Source organism: Dryas octopetala, chromosome 9 (assembly GCF_963921425.1).
Source record: "Dryas octopetala chromosome 9, drDryOcto1.1, whole genome shotgun sequence".
NCBI lineage: Eukaryota > Viridiplantae > Streptophyta > Magnoliopsida > Rosales > Rosaceae > Dryas > Dryas octopetala.
The window spans coordinates 8,883,421-8,903,404 of NC_141374.1; the positions used below are offsets into that span (position 1 = coordinate 8,883,421).

A 19,984-nucleotide genomic window follows, 5' to 3' on the forward strand; every position below is an offset into this window, starting at 1 on the left:
AATTCAATTACACTGAAACTGAATTTCAGAAATTCAGTTACACTAAATTGAAGAATTCATTTATGAATTCACTTACTGAAACTGAATTAAGTGATGAAACAATTACACCTCGACTAAAATGCAATTACACCTTAATTAAAAAACAATTACACATTTACTAAAACAATTACACTTCACTAAAACAGTTACACCTTTACTGAATTCCGTTTCACTAAAAAGAACACAGCAACCTTATAAAAAAAAAAAAACAATAACAATACAATAAGGCATTGAGATGAGAGGAGTAGCCAACAATACAACGTCGTCCGATCATCTCACGCGCGACGAGTACACGACAGTCGCCACTGCCTCGATCTGTTTCTACCTGCAAATTTGATTCATCATATTTCAGAACCATAATTTCATTCAAAATTCATTTAAAACTCATGTTTCACGAGCTGAAACTGTTTCATGAGCTGAAACTGTTTCACGAGCTGAAACTGTTTCACGAACTGAAACTGTTTAATCAATAAATGTAGGCTTAAAGTTCCCTATACACAGTTACAACAACACACAATGAGGTTCGATTTGGGGTTTTTTGATTCATCAGCAATTGGTCCAATCCAAACACATAGCATTGAAGAGTACAATGAGGAGAAGAATATTAGTACCTGACTCGACGGAAATGGCTGCCGGAAAAGCCAAATCGCCGGCGAAGAAGCCGCGGCCTTTGTGGCTTCGATCTGCCGCCGTGGCTGATCAGATGGAAAATCCGAGCACACCATCGTGCTCAGGACGTCGAGAGGAAGAAGGCTTGGGTGGTTTGGCATTCCAACTCCGCCGAAAAAGGCAGATCGCCGGCGGAGAAGCCGCGGCCTTTGTGGCATCGATCTGCAGCCGTGGCTGATCGGATGGAGAATCCGAGCATACCATCGTGCTCAGAACGTCGAGAGGAAGAAGACTTGGGTGGTCCGGCATTCCAACTCCGTCGAAAAAGGCAGATCGCCGGCGAGCACCACCGATCGTAGTGGCGGCGATCTGGGCTGTTTGGGCTTGATTCGGGGTGAGTGATGACAGAGGGAGAAAGAGGAGAGAAAGACGAAGCTGATGGTGGTGGTCTTGCTGGCAACCGTTGCCGGACGACACCACACGCGCCGACAACAGCCGCGCGCGGAGGAGAGAGAACAGAGAAGGTGCAGGAATGAGAGAGAGAGAGAGAGAGAGAGAGAGAGAGAGAGAGAGAGCGTGAGGATGAGGATGAGAGAAATAAAAAAAAAAAAACTGATTTGAATAACAGGGTTATAATAGGAATATTTAAAAAAATGTGGGTCAAACATAAGTGGATGTTAGTTGACCAGGGGGTTTTGGGAGAGTTTAAATGACTAATAGGGAGTTTTGAATTATTTTTAATAAGGGTGGAAGTTTTGAAATAACTAAACTCTTAGGGGGTTTTGAATAGTTTACATTATACTTATTCACCAAAGTGAAAAACAAAAGAAGTCTGAACTTTAGACTAATTAATTATTTTTTTAAAAATGATGACATGGCAGACACCATACAGTAACAAACAAAAACCTCACCACATAGGATCCAAGCATGTGTACTGACACTGCAAATGATCTCCCATTGGCGACTCCAAGAAGCAACTAGATATGCTGATATGGTCAAAAAATTCATGAGCAGAGCAACAGCCAGTACTCAGTAGCAATAAAGTGGTTCATCCCCCTCGTGCCTCCTTGTTTTCAGCTTCCTCTCCACCAATCCTTACTATTACCATAAAACAAAATTTCAGTTTTTTATTATATTTTAGTTCTTCCAAATATTATTAGAGTCCTTAAAAGAGAATTTTCAGAGACAACAACCCACCAAGATCATGGACTTGACTTCACCTTCCATTGGATTCTTCCTCATCTTGGCCTTCATATCCATCCCATTTTCACTTTCCGTACCCTTCATAGTGCTCCATGGTAATTTCTTGGTCTCTATTTTGTAGTTGTTAGCTTTTCTTTTGACAAAATGATCTGTGTTTTGTTTGATGAATCTGTTTTTGTATGTGGGTTTTGCTAATTTGTTCTGGGTTTTGGATATTTTTGTTTGCTGTTTATAAATATACAAGTGTTGATTAGTTGATCATTGGTATTGCAGCTAATGTTGGACTTTTGTGATATGCTGTATTAGAGAAGGTTTTAAGAATAAGAGGAACTTTATTTTTATAATGTTACTAATGATGTTCATTTAGTTTAGACACTAGTGTATGCATTTATGTGTCTAATCTAACTTTGCAAGTAAATTCATGAATTATGTGCAGATCTCCTGTGCATTTTATTTTCTGCAACTAGAATTTTCCGTATGGTCTGAAAAAAAAAAAAAAAAAAAAAAAAAAAAAAAAACTTACATAGTAAATAATTGTCCTAGTTGATTAAACCGTTGACATGAAGATTACAGATGAAGGAATTAAATCCCTATATTTCAGTTCACCTACCTTTTAAGAGTTTACTAGAAAAATTATCCCAATTTAAAAATTATCAACTAGTGCATTCAATAAACCCTGCATAACTTAATGAACCAATTCAATTTTGCAATAGTGAAAATGATTTCTCAAAGAAAATTTTGGAACGGAGAAAATGCTCTGTGTTTTATGTTTAATAAGAAGTTTGAACATTTTCACTGATATCTAGTTTCTTTGGAATTGTGTCAATATGATTTCAGTTCTGAAGTGATTTCAATTGGGTTATGAATTCCATCCTTTAAAATTACTCCATGGAAGTTGTACTTTGTAGTACTTCTCTTTTAATTGTCCTTTTATATGTTGGATTAGTATTTCTTCCTGGAATTTGTTAGTGTAGGTCACTGCAATTAATAATATAACCTATTTCTTACTATAAGTTCATCATTCTATTCATATATATGCTATTTCTCTACTCTAGTTCTAATGCTTCACCATGGCAGGCATTGGAGATCAGTGCTCTAATCGAGGAGTTAAACAGTTCACAGAGCAACTGAGGAACTTTTCTGGTGTTGAAGGATACTGCATGTACGGTGCAGTTTTGTTTTTTTTTTTTTTTTTTTGCCTCAAATCTTTTTTTTTTTTTTTAACGCCTATATGCTATCTTGCTAGAGATAATTTCTTACAGTTCATGCATCATATTGCTTTTAACAACTTTTATATATGCTCCTGATTCAAATTGTGATCAATATAAGTTTTATTTCAACATATTATGTTGCCTACTTGAGTTTCACAGAACAAGATGATAAAATATGACCTGATTGTTTCTAAAGACTCTTGGTGGTGTGCATACTGAGAAATATGGTTCTTTACTCACTTTGAAATTTTTTGGGGGGCATCTTTTATATGTCAGTGTATTTTTTTCCATGTATAATGATATTGCTTGCCTTTGCCTCTGTGCAGAGAAGTTGGGAGTGGAACATGGGATTCCTGGTTTTTGCCTCTTGAGGAACAGGTAAATACTAAAAAAACATGGCTTGTCATCTTAGATATAATTATTAAGATGTTCACTTCTGATTTGAATTTTTCTACATGTTTGCAGACCAGAATTGTTTGTGAGAAGGTGGTAAAGCTCTCAGTGTTACTATATATTGCTGGCATGTGAAGTTTCTATTACCTTTGACTTTGTTCCCTACTATAACCACAGGTTAAAGAAATGGAAGAACTGAGACAAGGTTACAACATTGTTGGTCTCTCTCAGGTATTTATCATGACTGGATCTTTCTGTATCGCTGCTTTCGCACATATATTTGTAATACAGCATGCTCCAATTCCCTTATTGATTTGCATTGTGATACATTGGCAGACCTTTAAACTTCATCCTATTCCTAAAAATATGTTTGCTTGTGTTCTCAGAAGAACCTGGTGGCACTCTTTGAGTAGAAGTACTGTCATATAGACAAAATAAACCATTTTTGAGTTGCCATCTCAAGTAATGGTATCACTCATGTTTCTTTTAACAGATGGATTTGAGCATATCATGTTCAAAATTGTCATCTAACTGTTGTTTTTAAGCGAGTGTGTGTGTGTGTGTGTGAAACAAGGCTGTAGTTCTACATTAAGTATTCTTTAGAATGGCAGATAGATGAGTTTTAATTATAATCCCTTCCTGTATGCACCCTAATGCTTGATAAAAAATGGTCTCTCAGGTGTTCTCAGAAAAAATGATACTCTTCATTTATGACTAATGAAGGGGTCTTATCAAGTTTGGCACACTTGCAAGATTGTGGAATTGATGCCAAATTTTCTTGCCACATAGTCATGAATAAATAAGATTGGTGATTAACTCAACTTAACTTCACAAATCAAGCCCCAGAACAGGAATAGCCTGGATTTTGTCCTCACTAGCTTTATCAAGACTAATAGCGCTTACTAAATAGATGTCATTAAGTTTTTCTTGCCTCGTCCACATAATTCTCTTCTTTCTGATTGGTTACAACTGGTCCTTTTAGCACTTTGACTTTGAATCAAATCACTCCTTACATGTGCTATCATACATTCACCATCCTCACTCAGTCACCCTACTGATTCTTGATGTACATAATAACTAATGTACATTTTTGTAGCAGTTGTCACTTTCTGAACTGCCATTGCATACCTTTAGCAATGGCAGAAAAAAATATCTTTCCAGCCTTTGAAAAAAGCATATAAATTTTATATATGTCAAAATTTAATGCATCAGCTAAGCTCTCTTGGTCATATTTTCTGTTCCGCAGCTTTCTTCGAAAATAAGAAAATGTTCCGAAATAAGAAAAATGTTCCTTGATCTCATCAGCAGAGAAATGGTTTGATCTTTGATAAACTTATTCGGATTGTTAGATTGTTTTCTCAATTCCCTAATGCTTATTAGTGAATTAATAAATTAGAGCATGTATATTCATATATTTTGACTTTTGACGCTCAGGTAACCTCAGTCAATTGGTTCTCTCTCAATGTTTTTTTTTTTTTTTATCATTTTAACAGGGTAATTTGATAGGCCGAGGTGTCGTAGAATTCTGCGACGATGGACCTCCTGTAAGATTTGGTTTAACAAACTCTGCTAGTTCCGAATTTTTTATTCTGTCTTTCAATTGACTACATGAATTGTTATTAATTATAATAATTGGACTTTATTCATCATACCATTTTGAGCTAAATTCTATCAATCTAATTTGAAATGCACACAGATGGTGTTCATAAGTTCTTTAGGATTTTCTTATGTCTTGTAGTGTGAGATAATAGTTCATAGGATTTATCTATGGGTCTTAGAGAAACTTTTGAGGAAATAAACTGCATAGTTCATAAGTTCTTTCTTTTTTTATGCACTTCTGGGATTTGCCTTTGTTTTGGGGAATGTGACAGAAGTTTACTATTGATATTCCGATGGTATTTAACTAATTACTTATATATAAAATGGTCAATATCTAAAAGGTTGATTGAATTAATTTAAGATAAATAATTTGATATTCTTGCTTTTCAATTATGGAAACAGGTTAAGAACTTTATCTCTTTAGGAGGACCTCATGCGGGTACTGCTTCTGTGCCTCTTTGTGGTGTAAGTATCATATAATCATCACAGCTTTTTAATCACTTCATATACTAATGCTTTTCTGTCTCCCTGAGATTGCTTCTGGTTAAGAGAGTTAAGAGAGTACATATGAACTACAATTGAACTGACTTAGAGTGTACAATCCCACCTTGCTTACAAACTACACCCTTGTATGGTATATAAGCTTTGATGTTCCCTCTTCCCAATAGCCTGGGGTTTTGGGACAAGCGTTAGGGTGGTACATAGAGGCAGTTTGTAAAAATTTTGGCACAATTAATACATATTTGGGAAAAGTTAAGCTTTTATGCAAGAGTGGATTAGCACTTCCTGCAGTACTTTGTTGCAAATGGTTGCAGTGAGCAGCATTTTCTACATTATTTATTCAATCACAGAATTTAGGAATAATTTGAAAACATGTTTTATGATAGTCCACTTAAGAGCGGCACCTTCAATACAAAGATCCCATTGTTGTAGGGGTTTTCCACCTATTTTCAGACTGTTTCCCTTATGGGATGAAGCATTTTCACTTTGTAGGTAATGCTGACTCCTGAAGTATTATGTATATTTGTGAGATTTGCAGAAATTTAATGTTAATATCAATGTGTCTCAAATAATAATGGTCATAGAGTAGATAATTATCTCCCATAAGAAAACCTGCTGACGAACACTTAAATTCTGATTAAAAATACTCGGTGACCTATTTTGATATATGTTGACGTTGCTGAAGGGCTTTTGTGCCTTTACAGTCTGGAATATTTTGCATTCTTGCAAACAAGCTACTCAAATCAGAGATTTATACCGACTATATCCAAGTATGCATCTATTTCTGCCGATTCTTTCTTCTTGCCTCTTTTGTCATGTCAATTTCCATTCTCCTTGGTATATCTCTCATGAGGCCTGACCATTTGAATCTTGATTTTTGGAATTGCAGGCTCACTTGGCTCCCAGCGGTTATCTTAAATTACCCAACGTGAGTACCTAACTGTGTTGGAGCATTAGAGACATTGAATGAGCCCTTTCTTACTTCATATTCTTATGCTATCAATACATTCAATTAGCCTTGCAATCATAAGTTCACTGAAATCAAAAGCCTGCTGCTTTGTTTTCTTCCTTTTCATTTTTGGGTTAACCAAATGTGAAAAGGTTGTTTGTGTTCACTGGGTTATACTTGGAATGAATTTCACTATATGAAGTAGCTTTCATGCGCTCAATTTCCATTTGTCCTATAACCAAAGTCATGTATGCATTCATAATTTTTCACCAATGATTATATCTCTGTTTGGTTATAATAGTTGTAAAACTAAGCATCCGGATCATCAATTTGTTTCCAGGCTTTGTCTGACTATTTAGGGAAATGCAAGTTTCTTCCAAAACTCAACAATGAACTCTCTAATGAGAGAAACCCCACTTACAAGGAAAGGTTTAGTAGCTTACAGAACCTGGTGCTTATCATGGTAAGTTGGAAAAGATATTTTCTATGCAGTAACATTACTTAAAATCTCTATTTAAGGAGAATAATTTAGTTCTCGTCCAAAAAAAAAAGGAGAATAATTAGTTTAGCTAATAAAGCATACTTGCTTATGTCCATCTTAATTTTGTATTTTCTACAGTTTGAGCAGGATGCTGTTTTGATACCTAAGGAAACCTCGTGGTTTGGATATTACGACGATGATGCCTTCAATTCAATTTTACATCCACAACAGGTAATACTACTAATTTCTGGTGGTATCAACCTGAATATCTGATCAAGGTGCTGATTCACATCTTAAAGGGACATAGTTATTTTATCTTTAAAAAAAAATCACTACAATTTCTGATGTACTCGCTTTTATTTGCTGAAAAATGATAGCTGAAACTTCTGTTCCACAGTGACATGCTGCTCATAGAAAATTTTCTTGAAGCCCCCACTGAAAGCTCTTGTTTGAGATTGACCATATCCTGAGCATAATCGAGAATGTGAAAGAAAATAACCATCAGATTGTTTTTAGTCATTGCATTGATTTTAGAGGTGGACAACCAATTAAGACTAATCTGAAGCTTTAGAAACAATTTAGAAAGATGGTAGATTATGACTATCAAGATCAAATGTCAAATCAAAGACTAGCACTTATTTCCTCAGTGGAAACTATTTGATATGAGCATGAAGATATCTCAATTTGTCTTTGTTGATTATTCTCTTGAATTTTTTTTTAGAAAATAAAAAAAAATTCATCATATTACCCTACCTGATTTTAAAAATGTTTGTTTGCAGTTCAGCAATTTAAGTCAAAGCCATACAACACCCTCATAATTAGCCACTTAACAGTACATTCAAGTTTGATGTATTACAAAGTTTGCTTTATTGGTTTAAGCATAAATCCATCTTAGTTTTCCTTATTTTTATGCAGACCAATCTCTACACTGAGGACTGGATCGGTTTGAGAACCTTGGATGAAGCTGGCAGGGTCAAGTACATCAGTGTTCCAGGAGGTCATCTTGGAATCTCCGAGAGTGATATGAAGAAGCATGTGGTGCCTTACTTGAATGACTCAGCACCAACAAAGAACGGAAACAAGGAGGTGAGTGGAGTTGAAGATGGAGTTGTGGGAAGCAATGTGAAGAAAGTAGTAGTGCCTCAATTTGATGAGGAATCATCAACTGAAGTTGTGCTAGAATCATCAACTGAAGTTGTGCTAGAAGGATCAACATCATACAGGTGGCCCTTACAGGTCAAGAGTTTCTTCGGTGAACTTCTTGGGCTCACAGAGGACAAGTCAATGCCTCACGACTGATACAGATTAAAACATTAGGTTATGATTGGGGGGATGATCTGTGTACAGTAATTGATATATTTTCTTTGCCCCTCAGTCACTGGAGCCCTGCCATATGTAGTTATACTAATATTCATGGATATATATACATCAAAAGTGCAAGGACATATCTCAGACAAAGCTAAAACTTACCTATCTCGTGTATGTAACATGTGAGACATAAATATGGTCATCTGATATAGTTACATGACCATATTTGTGTTTCAGATGTTGTATACAAAAAGGGATAGATAAGTTCCTCTCCTTAGACAATAATGATGAATACTAAGCACAATTGGCCCTTAAAGAATTTCATTTAATATAAGAAATAGGATTTGCTGCTTTTTTCATTTTTTCGGTCTGCTCTTTTTTTTTTTTTTTTTTTTTTTGGTATATTGCTGCTTATGTTTTGAGTGTTGATATTGTTCTTATACGTAAAATAATGTAGTTTTGAGGTTTACGGTAAAGTTTTTTGTATTTAACAAATAGTATTTATGCTTTATATTGGAATGGTAATTGAATGAAAACCTAAAAAATCCTGATAGTGACTACCTCATGCCTTCCATCTATGTATAGTTGTTTACGTACCGACTATCCATTGAAATGAGAATAAATTGCAAGATCAAATGTTATGCTGCATGAGGATCATATTCCATGTACACACGAAACTTGTTCTTAGTGAGAGAGTTTTGTGGAAAGCGGTCACTTTGTTGCGCATAACAACCTTGGCTTTGTATTTGCATCATTCACTCTCCTATTTGTAGTCAAACATCTTGTTAAGCATCCAAATAACATATGAACGCAGGTATTAAGTATTAAGTAGGTTTCTGAGTAATGCTTTTGAAGGTCCTTCCCTTACATCTTGCACCAAAATCACGAAACTTTATGTACTCAAGCTCAACTCTCTTTTCATTTTGATTCACGACAGCATACCGACTCAATTTACAGGGGAAGAGAAAAACACAGTTTAGTGCAGCCAAATGGAACATTATTTGTCATTTTATGTACGAGAAGTAAAATATAAAGCTACACTAAGCAAACATCTTATATGCATTTTCCGAGGTTTTCCTCAGTACACTTGTATGTCCACACTAATGCCTCCCAGATGATCAGCCCTGATTGAGCAGCTGCTTTCCCTGCCCAACTTCTCTCCTGAAATCTTCTGGTGGGCCTGGCAGCGGAGCCACAGGCATGAGAATCTTTCCAGAGCTGCCTGACCAGCTACTCGAACTCGATAGACCACACTTAAGTCTGTCCATACGTCACTTCTCAAAGCACCTGATTGGGCATTCGCATCATATCCTTCAAGATCTGATTCTGTTACCACTACTATGGAGCCCTCATCGAATGGAACATCATGCGATGCAGCAGACTGCAGGGACTTCATCATTAGACGGGTCATGTGGCTGTGAACAACAGCTTTCTTCACCATAAAATAGTAGTACTCCTGGACAGCCTGCAAAACCATCAAAGAAGAGCTCAGAAAGAGCAGAAAAAGTCAAATTGTTCCACAGCATAATATCTCCCAAGATGAACAACAGAGGCTAATAAGATTAGCCATCACTTTATCTATTATTCACCTCAAAATCTTGATGAACACGGAGCACAGGAGCAGAAATGGAACTACAATGTAAAATAAAACACAGCTAGAAAAGAAAGATAGTTCCGTTCACAGAAAATATTTGCTCACTACACCAATAAAAATTTATAATACCATCTCTACCCTTGTTTATTCAATATTAAGAAATAAACTTCAGAGTTTAACAAAAATTTTGCAGGTTCACTGAGCAAATAGTGGCATTCAATTACGACCACCCAAAATACCAGCTACAGCATTCCTACAAAAGAAAGATGAACGCACAACTTCCCAGAGTTCCAAACACCAACCAGCAGGGAAAATAAGCCCACAACGTGAGCACAAATTCCAGATAAGTTGTATAAGTTACCTGCCACTGAGCAGAGGCTAAAAGCACCCTTGGCCGAATTGACTTCAAATGTTCATACGCAGAATCAGGTGTCATCTGCTTGTGATGGACCTATATAAAAAGGAAAGATCAGAAAAGCTGGCAATCTTCAAGTAATTTGTTATTTTCTGAGTCTAGCACTAACCAGGTAACAGATAACAATGGTAGTACTACGCCCCCGTCCAGCTTTACAGTGAACATATGTTGTTTGTCCACTTAATGCATTTTCTACACAATAAATAAAAATATCATCAATTAATTGTCTTCTGTGGAGGAAAACAGAATCACATCTTAGAAATTAGGATTAAACCTTTAAAGAAATATCATGACTTAACACTAAGGCCCCCCCAATATAATCAAATGAAGTTGCAAGAATGCTTACCATGAATGAAGTCAACAGCTTGACATGTATCACTTAGTGATGGTGCAAAGCAGTAATCTCTTGTAGGGATCACCAGATGGTTGATGCCATGAGACTGCCAAAAATTAAATAGTAAGTCATAAATATATGGGTGCCTAAAAAACCACCTGGAAAATAGAGTAGAACCCAAGAAATAAAGTAAACTGAATAAAACATAACAAAAATCTAAATCGTACTAGTCAAGTACAGACATGAACCAAGTCAGTTTAATCCCCACAGTTCACATATACAAACAAAAGTGCAGGAAAACACCAACCCCTAACCCTGTAAAGTACTAAACATGTCACGCAAAGAAGATTATCACAGAGCAGCAAGAAGTCAATAACATTTAATCCAAAGAAAAATGCATCAACTAATCTCCAAAGCAAGTGAACTTTCACAATAAAAAACTCAACAAGCATACTGTGGTGCAATGGGACCACGAGGGGAAAACACTAACATGATAAAGCGATGTTGGAACCAAAGTCTCATATGGCTCATTAAGTGTGATGACTCCACGAACTCCGACCTCCTTTAAGCAGGGCACATCAGTAGGGAATGGAACTGCACCTAACAATACAAACTGAAAATAGAATCATTAGAACTTTTGCAAATTAATTCACAATTGCAGCAAAAGGTAAAACAACCACATAAGAAAAAAGGGCAGATCAGAAATAAACCACATTCATAAATAACATTAAGACATAAGTTCACACATGCTATCCCTTCAAAATCATAATCCAAAATGAACCCAACATCTAAACAATTTATCCATTATACAATTTAGACATATATGACAAAAAAATAAATACAAACAGAAACGACTCAAACGAGCACTAAAAGATGACATATTGTACCTCATCGACCTTATCCCACCACCGAAACTCAGCCTGAAGCTTATTCCTAATTACATTGTAAAGCAGAGTCGGGTAAAACAGCGCACGAGCCCCTGCGCCGATCAACACCCGTTTCGCATCTAAACCAACGATGCTCCTGCTCCCCAAATCGCTATTTCCAGGGCACAAATTCCCTTCTTCTCGACCTCCAAGTTCCCCTTCTTTCAATTCCTCAATATACATAGCCTCAATTCAAACTCAAACGAAATTAATCACAATTACACCACAAATTCAACACAAACCCTAAATTTCCCAAATATTTACATACAAACAACCATCACACAACAAAAACCGTATGAAAAACAAAAAACCCCAATTTTTCCCTTATTTGCCAAAAAAATTTACAGAATCATGCGAGAACACCTATAATTTCTGCTTCTGCAACTGAAAGAGAATGAAGGATCGGGAGCAAATTCGATTTGAGAAAAGAGTATATGAAAATCCCAGGAGAAATCGCGACCATATTTTGCTAGAAGCGGCTCGATCGGACGGTGAGAAAGAGACGAAGACGATGCGGGTGCGATCGAGGAGCCTGATTGACCGACGATCGTTGAAATTGGGGGGATCAAATGGGATTTGGGAATTGCAGGGAATATTAGAAAACCCTAACCCTAGAAATTGCTTGAATAAGATGATAGGCTGAGGTTCCACTCCACCATTCGCTCAACAAACTCTGAGAGCGGACGGACGTAAAAATTGAGAGAGAGAGAGAGAGAGAGAATTAAAAACAGCGTGGAGGGGGAAGGGAAGGGATAGAGTCACCGTACAGATCGGAGAGGGAGTTTGAAAGTCGGTGTTAAAGAGTGACACGTGGTGCGATATGAGGGATTCGGGTTAGCCGACAACAATGCTGATGCAGCTTCTTAGGATAATTTACCAAAAATAAAACAAAATATAGCATATTGGTAAAATTCTATTTTATTCTTCCTTCTTCTAATTTATTTGTTTAATCTCGTTTTATCAATGTAGTTGGTAAAATTCAAATAAATTGTAGTTGGTAAAGTTATTTTTAATTGCTTTTTACCCTTTTAGAGCAAAATTTGAATTACAAGGCCATACACTAGACCTTAGATCTTAAATCTTAAACTCAAATATTGAATTATGAATAGACAAAGACCTAGTACTTTTTGGAAAGTGCTAACAAATAAGAATTAATTATACTTACACCCCCTGAAATTTATCGTCTTTTCACATATACACCCTAAGATTTCAATAATTACACACACCCTCTGAGGTTTCAAAACTGTTGCATAAACCCCTATAGTGAGACAAAAAATGATGAGAAATTATACAAAAATGCATATTAAGAGGTAAAATGGCCTAATAAGATTACTTAAGGTGTAAGGTCCAACCTCAATATAAATTTTTTTTTTGTTTATTTATTTTTTTCTATTGTAAAGGGTTATATGCAATAGTTTTAAAACCTCGGGGAGTGTATGTGTAATTATTGAAACCTCAGGAGGTGTATGGAAAAGACGATAAACCTCAGAAGGTGTAAGTGTAATTAACTCTAACAAATAATACCTCCCTACAAAATAATAGGCAATTAAGAATTATCGTTTATGTTTTATGGATTTTTTTTTTCTTTTCCTCTTTTGAATTACCAACTCTCAAACTTAATCGAGAAATTTTTTTTGCCTTGATCATCTGTGGACGCCTTGTTCATAGTATGTGCTCTCCAATAGACTCAATCACTCTGAGAATACAAAACTAAATCTAATGCAAATATCATTTATAAAAATGATTTTAATAGTCTCAACTCTCATAAGTGATAAAGGAGGTGTAACTGATTGAGATCTTGAAATTATTTTTTAAATTGAATGAGGTTGTTGAATTCTTGAATTCAAACATTATTTGATTTTTTTGTTGGAAAAATGTTATTTAATCTAAAATATTTTTAAAAAAAAGGTAATGAAAGTTAGCTTAGGTGGCCAATAAATCTCATTTTCAACGTTGAAAGTTGATGAAGAACTTTCTATACTCATTTTCAATAAATATGGAAAACACCATATACTCTATTTCTTCCTCATCATCATTAACATTTAGGGAAAAAATTTGCAGGGTCTTTAATCTAAAGACCCCTTCACACAGCCACTCCAGCATTGATGATTCATCCTACTCGGCAGAAACCTCTCTAGCACTTCCAATCATTATAGCTTCTACTTCTCTAGCATTTTTACACTGATGGAACCACGAAAATGGGTAGTCTTTGATGCAAGTGCAAATTATAGAACCATTAAAAGCAGAGTATGTGCAACTTTTCCTTGTGAATGAATATGGAAAACACCATATACTCTATTTCTTCCTCATCATCATTAACATTTAGGGAAAAAATTTGGGTCCCACTCTCATATGTATAATCATAGGAGGTCGTAATAGTACTAATCTCCATGACACAAATAAGATGAATAAGAAATTTGCATGACAAATCCAACCGACCCTTTTGAGCTATGACACTATAGATGTACCTTTATAGGAATTTAAAGATATTTTAGTCAGCATCACAACCGTCCATGTTTTCACAGCCACAACTTCTGGTATGTGATGTGGGAAAGGCAAGATAAAGGAGTGAATGAGAATGACTCTATGTTGATTGCTTTATATTATTATTCTAACCCTAACATGTTCTCCTATTCATTTTCACTGTTTTTATATGTGCAACTTAGAAGCAAGCATTGTTTCTACCATTGAACCTGGGCAAGATCTGTCCTTGCATATATATTTGATGCGAGTAATGCTTACAGATACCAAAACAAATTGAGGTACAAGTTGCTCCTCACTGTATTGCCACTCCTTGATGCAGAATCTTTTAATTAAGGCACCACATACTTTCAAATATTACATTTGTAGACTAATTTACAAGACCCTTTCATGTCCTTCCAAGGTTTCCAAACTGATCTAGTCCTCAATGTACAGGTTTGTCTGAATAGAATTGAAGTAACAAGCAATGAATCATCAAAGTTTTGAACGGTCAACTACATGAAATAGCATATGGGTTTCTTCACATTTTAAGAGAACAACCAACAACGACTAAATGATATTGTACCATGCTAATTGCAATTGTGTTTTCAATGAAACAATGTTTGTGGCCCACTGAGATTAAAATTTGGATGCTGATCAGACTGGTAATTGCAATTATTTAAGGGATAAGACAGATGGAGGAGCTGAATACTAGTGTCTAAAACAAATGAGCTGCCCAACCTCTATTAAGGGACATCATATTAGGAAACATTTCAGTTTAAAATACAAAATATTCCATGTTCTGAACCATTCCCAATAAAAAGTTAAACCCCGTACTTAGTTTTCTGTCCATCATAAGCAAACAAGGCTATCATAAAGCTCACCCTAACTATGATTCATGACCACAACAGTATTTTGAAATTGAACTATGAACCATAAAGAAATTATAATTAAAAACAAAGCATGATATCAATTTCTGCGAATTTATGATACCAAGGTTACTTGAATTTATCAATAACATAATAAGCTTATGTACTAAAAAACCTCACTACAATGCCTCTAACATTCTGTCATGGTTAAGCAATTACATTTGGTAATTTAAGATAAACGCTGGGAGCCAATTGATCCTGTAATTTCATAAATCAAAGTTAACAAATGTCAGCCTTGTAAGCAACATTATGATGATAATGAATTTTGACACCAATTATAGACAAGAACTTCATATTAAAAAAACAATAACACTCAGGTAGCAGAAAAAGCTGACGATTGGATGAATACTTAGATATAGTCAGAATATATCTCTGGCTTGATCAGCTTGTTTGAAATAATGCATAACAGAACAGAATGCAGAACCAAAAAAGCCCTTCAGTAACATCAACCAAAGCTCAAAATAGAGCACACAAAAACTTGTAATCAGAATTTTTCTCACTGGTTTTCTTATGCATGCTAATCATTTGTTTTATAATTATTATAATCCATTGTTCAAGAGATTGTTACTAAAATTAGAGATCACCCAATAGCTCATAAACATGTACTTAGTATATAAACTAGGGAATTGCCACAATCCACAGGGCCATAGAGTAAAAGTAAAGATACTTTGACGAACAATGTAGAAGAAACCAATTCCAGATCAGCAAACAAGAGCCTCCAAGACAGATGAACAATGTCTTTTGTTCAATGTCACCTTCCATTTGGTCCAAAATAGCCAACGCCTCCATCAACTGACCCTTGTCACAAAGATTTTGAATAACGGACGTAAGCTTTAGAACTGCAATCCCCACCTTCCTTCTCCATCTCCTTCAATAACTCCAAAGCTCTCTCCATATTCCCATACCTACAAAATCCATCAACAAGTGCCGAGTACACCACAGCATGCAAACAACCATGTTCCTTCATAGCCTTAAACAACCCACAAGCATCATCAAACCGACCCACATTGCAAAACCCTTTAACCATTACCATGTACGTGATCAAATCGAGATAAAGATCCACCAAGCCCATCTCTTTCACCAAACTTCCAGCCATATCCATATCACCCTTATCACAAAACAGCCTTATAAGAACATGTGCATTGGTTTTAGCTATAGTTATACTTAAAAGCTATAGCTAATTTATCTATAACTTTTAGCTAAAACCACAAACTTGTACGTTAGTAAACGTTATAGCTAAAACTCACCTATTTAATTTAAAAAACATATTCATATATACTCTTAATAAATTAAAATGTATAAATTAAAATAATTTAATAATTATATCATTATAATTATTTTAATGAGATCTTTAATATAACTATAATATTGAATATACTTTTTTGATTGGCTGATGCATGTAAAAAAATAAAATAAAAAACAATTGAATGAATTGAGAGTTTGAGACCCAACCAACTATTTTCAATTTTAAAATACCATGAGGCCCACCACACTCTTTTGATTGACTAATATATGTAAAAAAGTTAAAAAAAAAAAACAATTGAATGAATTGAAATCCAGCCACCACGTGTAATTAACACCAAGTGTGCAACGATCATGGTCACAAGTGGGCCAGCTTCTTCACATGCAAACTGGATGGGACCCAGCCCCAAGAAAGCTAATCAATCAGCATGCACCACCACACCATTTTCTCTCTTTCTATTGTGCATAATGAAATCTAGCCTTTTCTTGACTTTTAAGCTTGTAATAGTTAAATTTTTAGCTAAATTTAGCTAAAAATTTAGTTATTGCAATTTTAGCTTAGCTTTTAGCTAACCAATGCATATGCTCTAACAACATTATACACCGTAGCATCCGCACGTAAATCAAATTCCAGCATTTTCCTAAGTACCCTCAAAGCTTCATCAGCAAGCTTAGCTTCTTTGCACAAATTGAACACAACTTCAAACGTCCCAATATTAACAAAACACCCTTCCACTTTATAAGCCTCCTAAACATAAAAAATAACACTCGGGTTTAGCTTAATCTCATACAATGCACAAGCTTTGCTATATATAAAATGGCTATGCATATTACTGGAGTGAAGACCAACCCATATGGGATTGGCTAAGATAGCATCTCTCTAAAACCTGGCTTACACATTTGAAGTCAGCTTGACCCTGATTGAGGCTAGGGCTTTCTCTATGTTGCCACCATTGTTTTGCAGCAGATTTTAGAATACCTCTGCAGATGAGGCAGTAGAGAACTGCAAGATTGAGAATTTGTGATTTTTTAGAACAACCGAGGAGCAGAGGAATCAAGAGATTGAAGAAATGGTCAACATGAGAAGGACAGCTTAGGGATTTGTTCCAAATATGATTAAACCCTAAACCCTGAAAATGGAGAAGACCACAGGTGAAGCAGAAGTGAGGATCCGATTGGATCGGGTGGATTGAGTTTTTAATCTTAATTAGGCCCGAACTGGTTTAAGTTTCAATTTGGGTTAGGTCCAAGATCCGCTTATTCAGGTTAAAACATTTTTCTTTTATTTTTCATTTTTTCTTCAACCCGAACAATGGGAGGCTTGCAACCTTACCAGCCTCTAGTTCAAAGGATGTCAACCTCTGATCTAGAGGCCGAAAGAGTCGCCCTTTTATTTGTACAAACCAATTACAACTTGATACGTGTTGATTTATAAAGAGAATTAATCATTAAAAAATAAATAAATGTGTAAAATTGTAAGTGGGGTTTTTAATGAAAATGGCTCATTATATGTGAGAGTCAAATATTTTCCTTTTTTTTTTTTTTTGGAGAAACCATTATATTTTATATATGAAGTTGAAGAAAAGGTACGAGTCGTACGACAAACACTTATTTGAAATTTTGGACATTCCAAACTCCAAAGCATGGGAATCAGATCCATTTTCTAGGGATCTTTCCAATGTACTTTCGGCCACAAATGTGAAAAAAGAAGGATACCTTATCACCCTTCTTCATCCTTCTTCATATCATCTTATGTTGAGGATTATGTTCTTAATTTTGCTTTAGCTTTTTCTCCACCTAAAGCTGCCTACTATTCTAATGTGTATATATATATATATATATATATATATGATTACTTCAATAAGCACCCTTTACATGCATGCTTGTTTGTTTGGCGTGTGTGTTAGATATGTTCAAATGCTAGCAGATTATTCCAGTTGTAACTCAAAATAAGCAATAAATTTATTGCCAAAAGAAATGGCTGGCAATCTCTTGTTTAAGATATCCTTTATTGTATATTATCTATAAACTGAAATCATGTGTTTCCCATATATATCCTTCATGTACATTAAGTTGTATGGGAAGTAGTCAATAAACGAATGAAAATGCCATTGACCTTGTAGTTTCATTTTATACTAGTCTTTCTCAAACACTTCAGCTCATTGTGCTCATTGCCACCAGTGTCATCCCTAGCACTAGTCATAAATTACTACTCGTCTTTCCTGCACCTCCCAAGCAAACTTGTTTCTAATTTCTAGTAGACATATATCCACTCGATCCATCTTTGTTCAATTAGTTCTTTAAGAAATAAAAAGAATAAGAAATTGAGGGCAGACATTCCATCTGTTTTGATCTTTCTTTCTCAGAACAGATTGAATGGGAAAGTGTTATAAGTTGCATGCATATATATATTTTGATTTGATAAGACCCTAAATTCCCTAATAGAACAAACCATTGGAAGAAGTCCAATTTCGAATAATCAATCTAATAAATTACATTGCACAATATGTAGAACTTTCTCAGTCAATCAAACTTTAGGATCAGATCTCACAATATATTGTGAGATTAAATATTAATCTTCCACCTATGCATGACAAAATATGACATAGAGATGATCACTAGCAAATACTATTACTTCCATTTTTTCCAATTAATTTGGTTTAGACTATTATTATTAAAGAAATTAAAGAATTACCCAAATGACTGCGTGCCCCCTTAAGGGCATCTCTGATATAACATCATCACAATTCCAAGTCTAGCAGCTGAAGAATACAGAAGCAAAATAGACTAAGAAAAGCATTCCCACCAAAGTTGCAAATAAATTAATACCATATTTTGTTTTGTTTGCTTTATGAATATATATACATATACAAATATAGGTCTGTCAAATAATGTGAGAACATAATAATATTATATTATCAAATTATAGATATAGATAATTGATTATGTTTAATACTCTCAATTAAACGTGTAATTCAAATTTATCATTTTGTAATATAACATCGTTTTATTACTAGATACAAAAGTGGTTTAGACTTAGCGGATTAATAAGATAATACGATGTTTATTACTTTATTAAATTCACTGCACAATATAATCTTACGATCCAAACTGTTATTTTTTATTTCTTATTCATATATATTATTAGCTCCGCAGAAAAGCTAGCGTAGGCACTCCAAAAGAAGAATCCCCACCACATCCACGCAACCTATTTGCCCCTTCCATTTTCCCTCATCCCAAAATGTCCTTTCCTTTGTGCTGTTTTTCTCTTCTCTCAAATCATTAAATAATTAGTTATATATGATATTAACTTTAACAAACCCAAATACTCACAGTGCATACCTTTCCACTTCATCCCTTCATCCAATGCATCTACAAAGCAGAAAAGAACAAGTTTGTGATGTACAAAGTGGAGAGCAAAACCTTATCTTGAATACTTCCAAGTATTCAGACTGCGTATTTCTTCCAGATTCATGTTCACGTCAGTCCTACGATCATCTGACTCAGTTCTTTTGACACTTTTTTTATTCTCTAAAATTTAACTGCATAGTCAACTTTTTCACCCATATAGAAGTAGTTTTAATGTATTAGTTGGATATAAATTGTTGATTCATTTTTCAATAGTGTAAGTTGGTAAAGTCTAACGACTGCTTAACATAGTATCCAAGTTTTGGTTTTCAAAGATTTAAGTTCAAAACCTTCAACTTATGTCTCCTATTTATTTGTTGATCTGTCATCCTATACAAACTCCTCATCCTCTATTGTCTTGAGCAGTGGTGCGAAGTTGCACA

General features: G+C 35.0%; 3 protein-coding genes across 4 annotated transcripts; 1 reads left to right on the forward strand and 2 right to left on the reverse strand.

Moving 5' to 3' along the window:
- The first annotated feature begins 1,621 nt into the window (after nt 1-1,621).
- On the forward strand, nt 1,622-8,652 carry LOC147273732 (uncharacterized). 2 transcript variants are annotated; one of them, XM_086256304.1, is made up of 12 exons: nt 1,622-1,946; nt 2,929-3,013; nt 3,389-3,440; nt 3,528-3,548; nt 3,633-3,686; nt 4,949-4,999; nt 5,457-5,519; nt 6,260-6,325; nt 6,445-6,483; nt 6,845-6,967; nt 7,124-7,216; nt 7,901-8,652. In XM_086256304.1, the coding sequence occupies exons 1-12, from the start codon at nt 1,853-1,855 to the stop codon at nt 8,282-8,284; spliced, it is 1,125 nt and encodes a 374-aa protein (XP_086112430.1). In that variant the 5' UTR covers nt 1,622-1,852; the 3' UTR covers nt 8,285-8,652. The 2 variants fall into 2 exon arrangements, with proteins under 2 accessions (XP_086112430.1, XP_086112431.1); XM_086256305.1 differs by having other exon boundaries at nt 7,881-8,081.
- A 460-nt stretch (nt 8,653-9,112) lies between these two features.
- LOC147273733 (phosphatidylglycerophosphate phosphatase PTPMT1-like) lies at nt 9,113-12,301 on the reverse strand. Its single transcript, XM_086256592.1, has 6 exons — nt 11,524-12,301; nt 11,127-11,249; nt 10,649-10,742; nt 10,412-10,494; nt 10,249-10,338; nt 9,113-9,758 (listed from the first exon to the last, which is right to left on the reverse strand). Exons 1-6 carry the CDS (start codon nt 11,743-11,745, stop codon nt 9,372-9,374), a joined length of 999 nt encoding a protein of 332 aa, XP_086112718.1. The 5' UTR covers nt 11,746-12,301; the 3' UTR covers nt 9,113-9,371.
- A 3,268-nt stretch (nt 12,302-15,569) lies between these two features.
- LOC147273734 (Tetratricopeptide repeat (TPR)-like superfamily protein) lies at nt 15,570-17,274 on the reverse strand. The gene is given in 5 exon segments (XM_086228266.1): nt 15,570-15,792; nt 15,794-16,088; nt 16,791-17,050; nt 17,052-17,103; nt 17,106-17,274. Coding segments are annotated over 5 exon segments (999 nt in total).
- Between the last annotated feature and the right edge of the window lie 2,710 nt (nt 17,275-19,984).

Bases quoted from the DNA above. Each gene is read 5' to 3' on its own strand.
- LOC147273732 (XM_086256304.1), top strand. From the start codon at position 1,853: ATGGACTTGACTTCACCTTCCATTGGATTCTTCCTCATCTTGGCCTTC. The intron at 6,484-6,844 runs GTGAGTACCTAA...ATTTGTTTCCAG, and splicing joins GTTATCTTAAATTACCCAAC to GCTTTGTCTGACTATTTAGG. The intron at 7,217-7,900 runs GTAATACTACTA...ATTTTTATGCAG, and splicing joins CAATTTTACATCCACAACAG to ACCAATCTCTACACTGAGGA.
- LOC147273733 (XM_086256592.1), bottom strand. From the start codon at position 11,745: ATGTATATTGAGGAATTGAAAGAAGGGGAACTTGGAGGTCGAGAAGAA. The intron at 10,743-11,126 runs GTTAGTGTTTTC...AATTTTTGGCAG, and splicing joins TTCCAACATCGCTTTATCAT to TCTCATGGCATCAACCATCT. The intron at 10,495-10,648 runs GTAAGCATTCTT...TTTATTGTGTAG, and splicing joins AGCTGTTGACTTCATTCATG to AAAATGCATTAAGTGGACAA.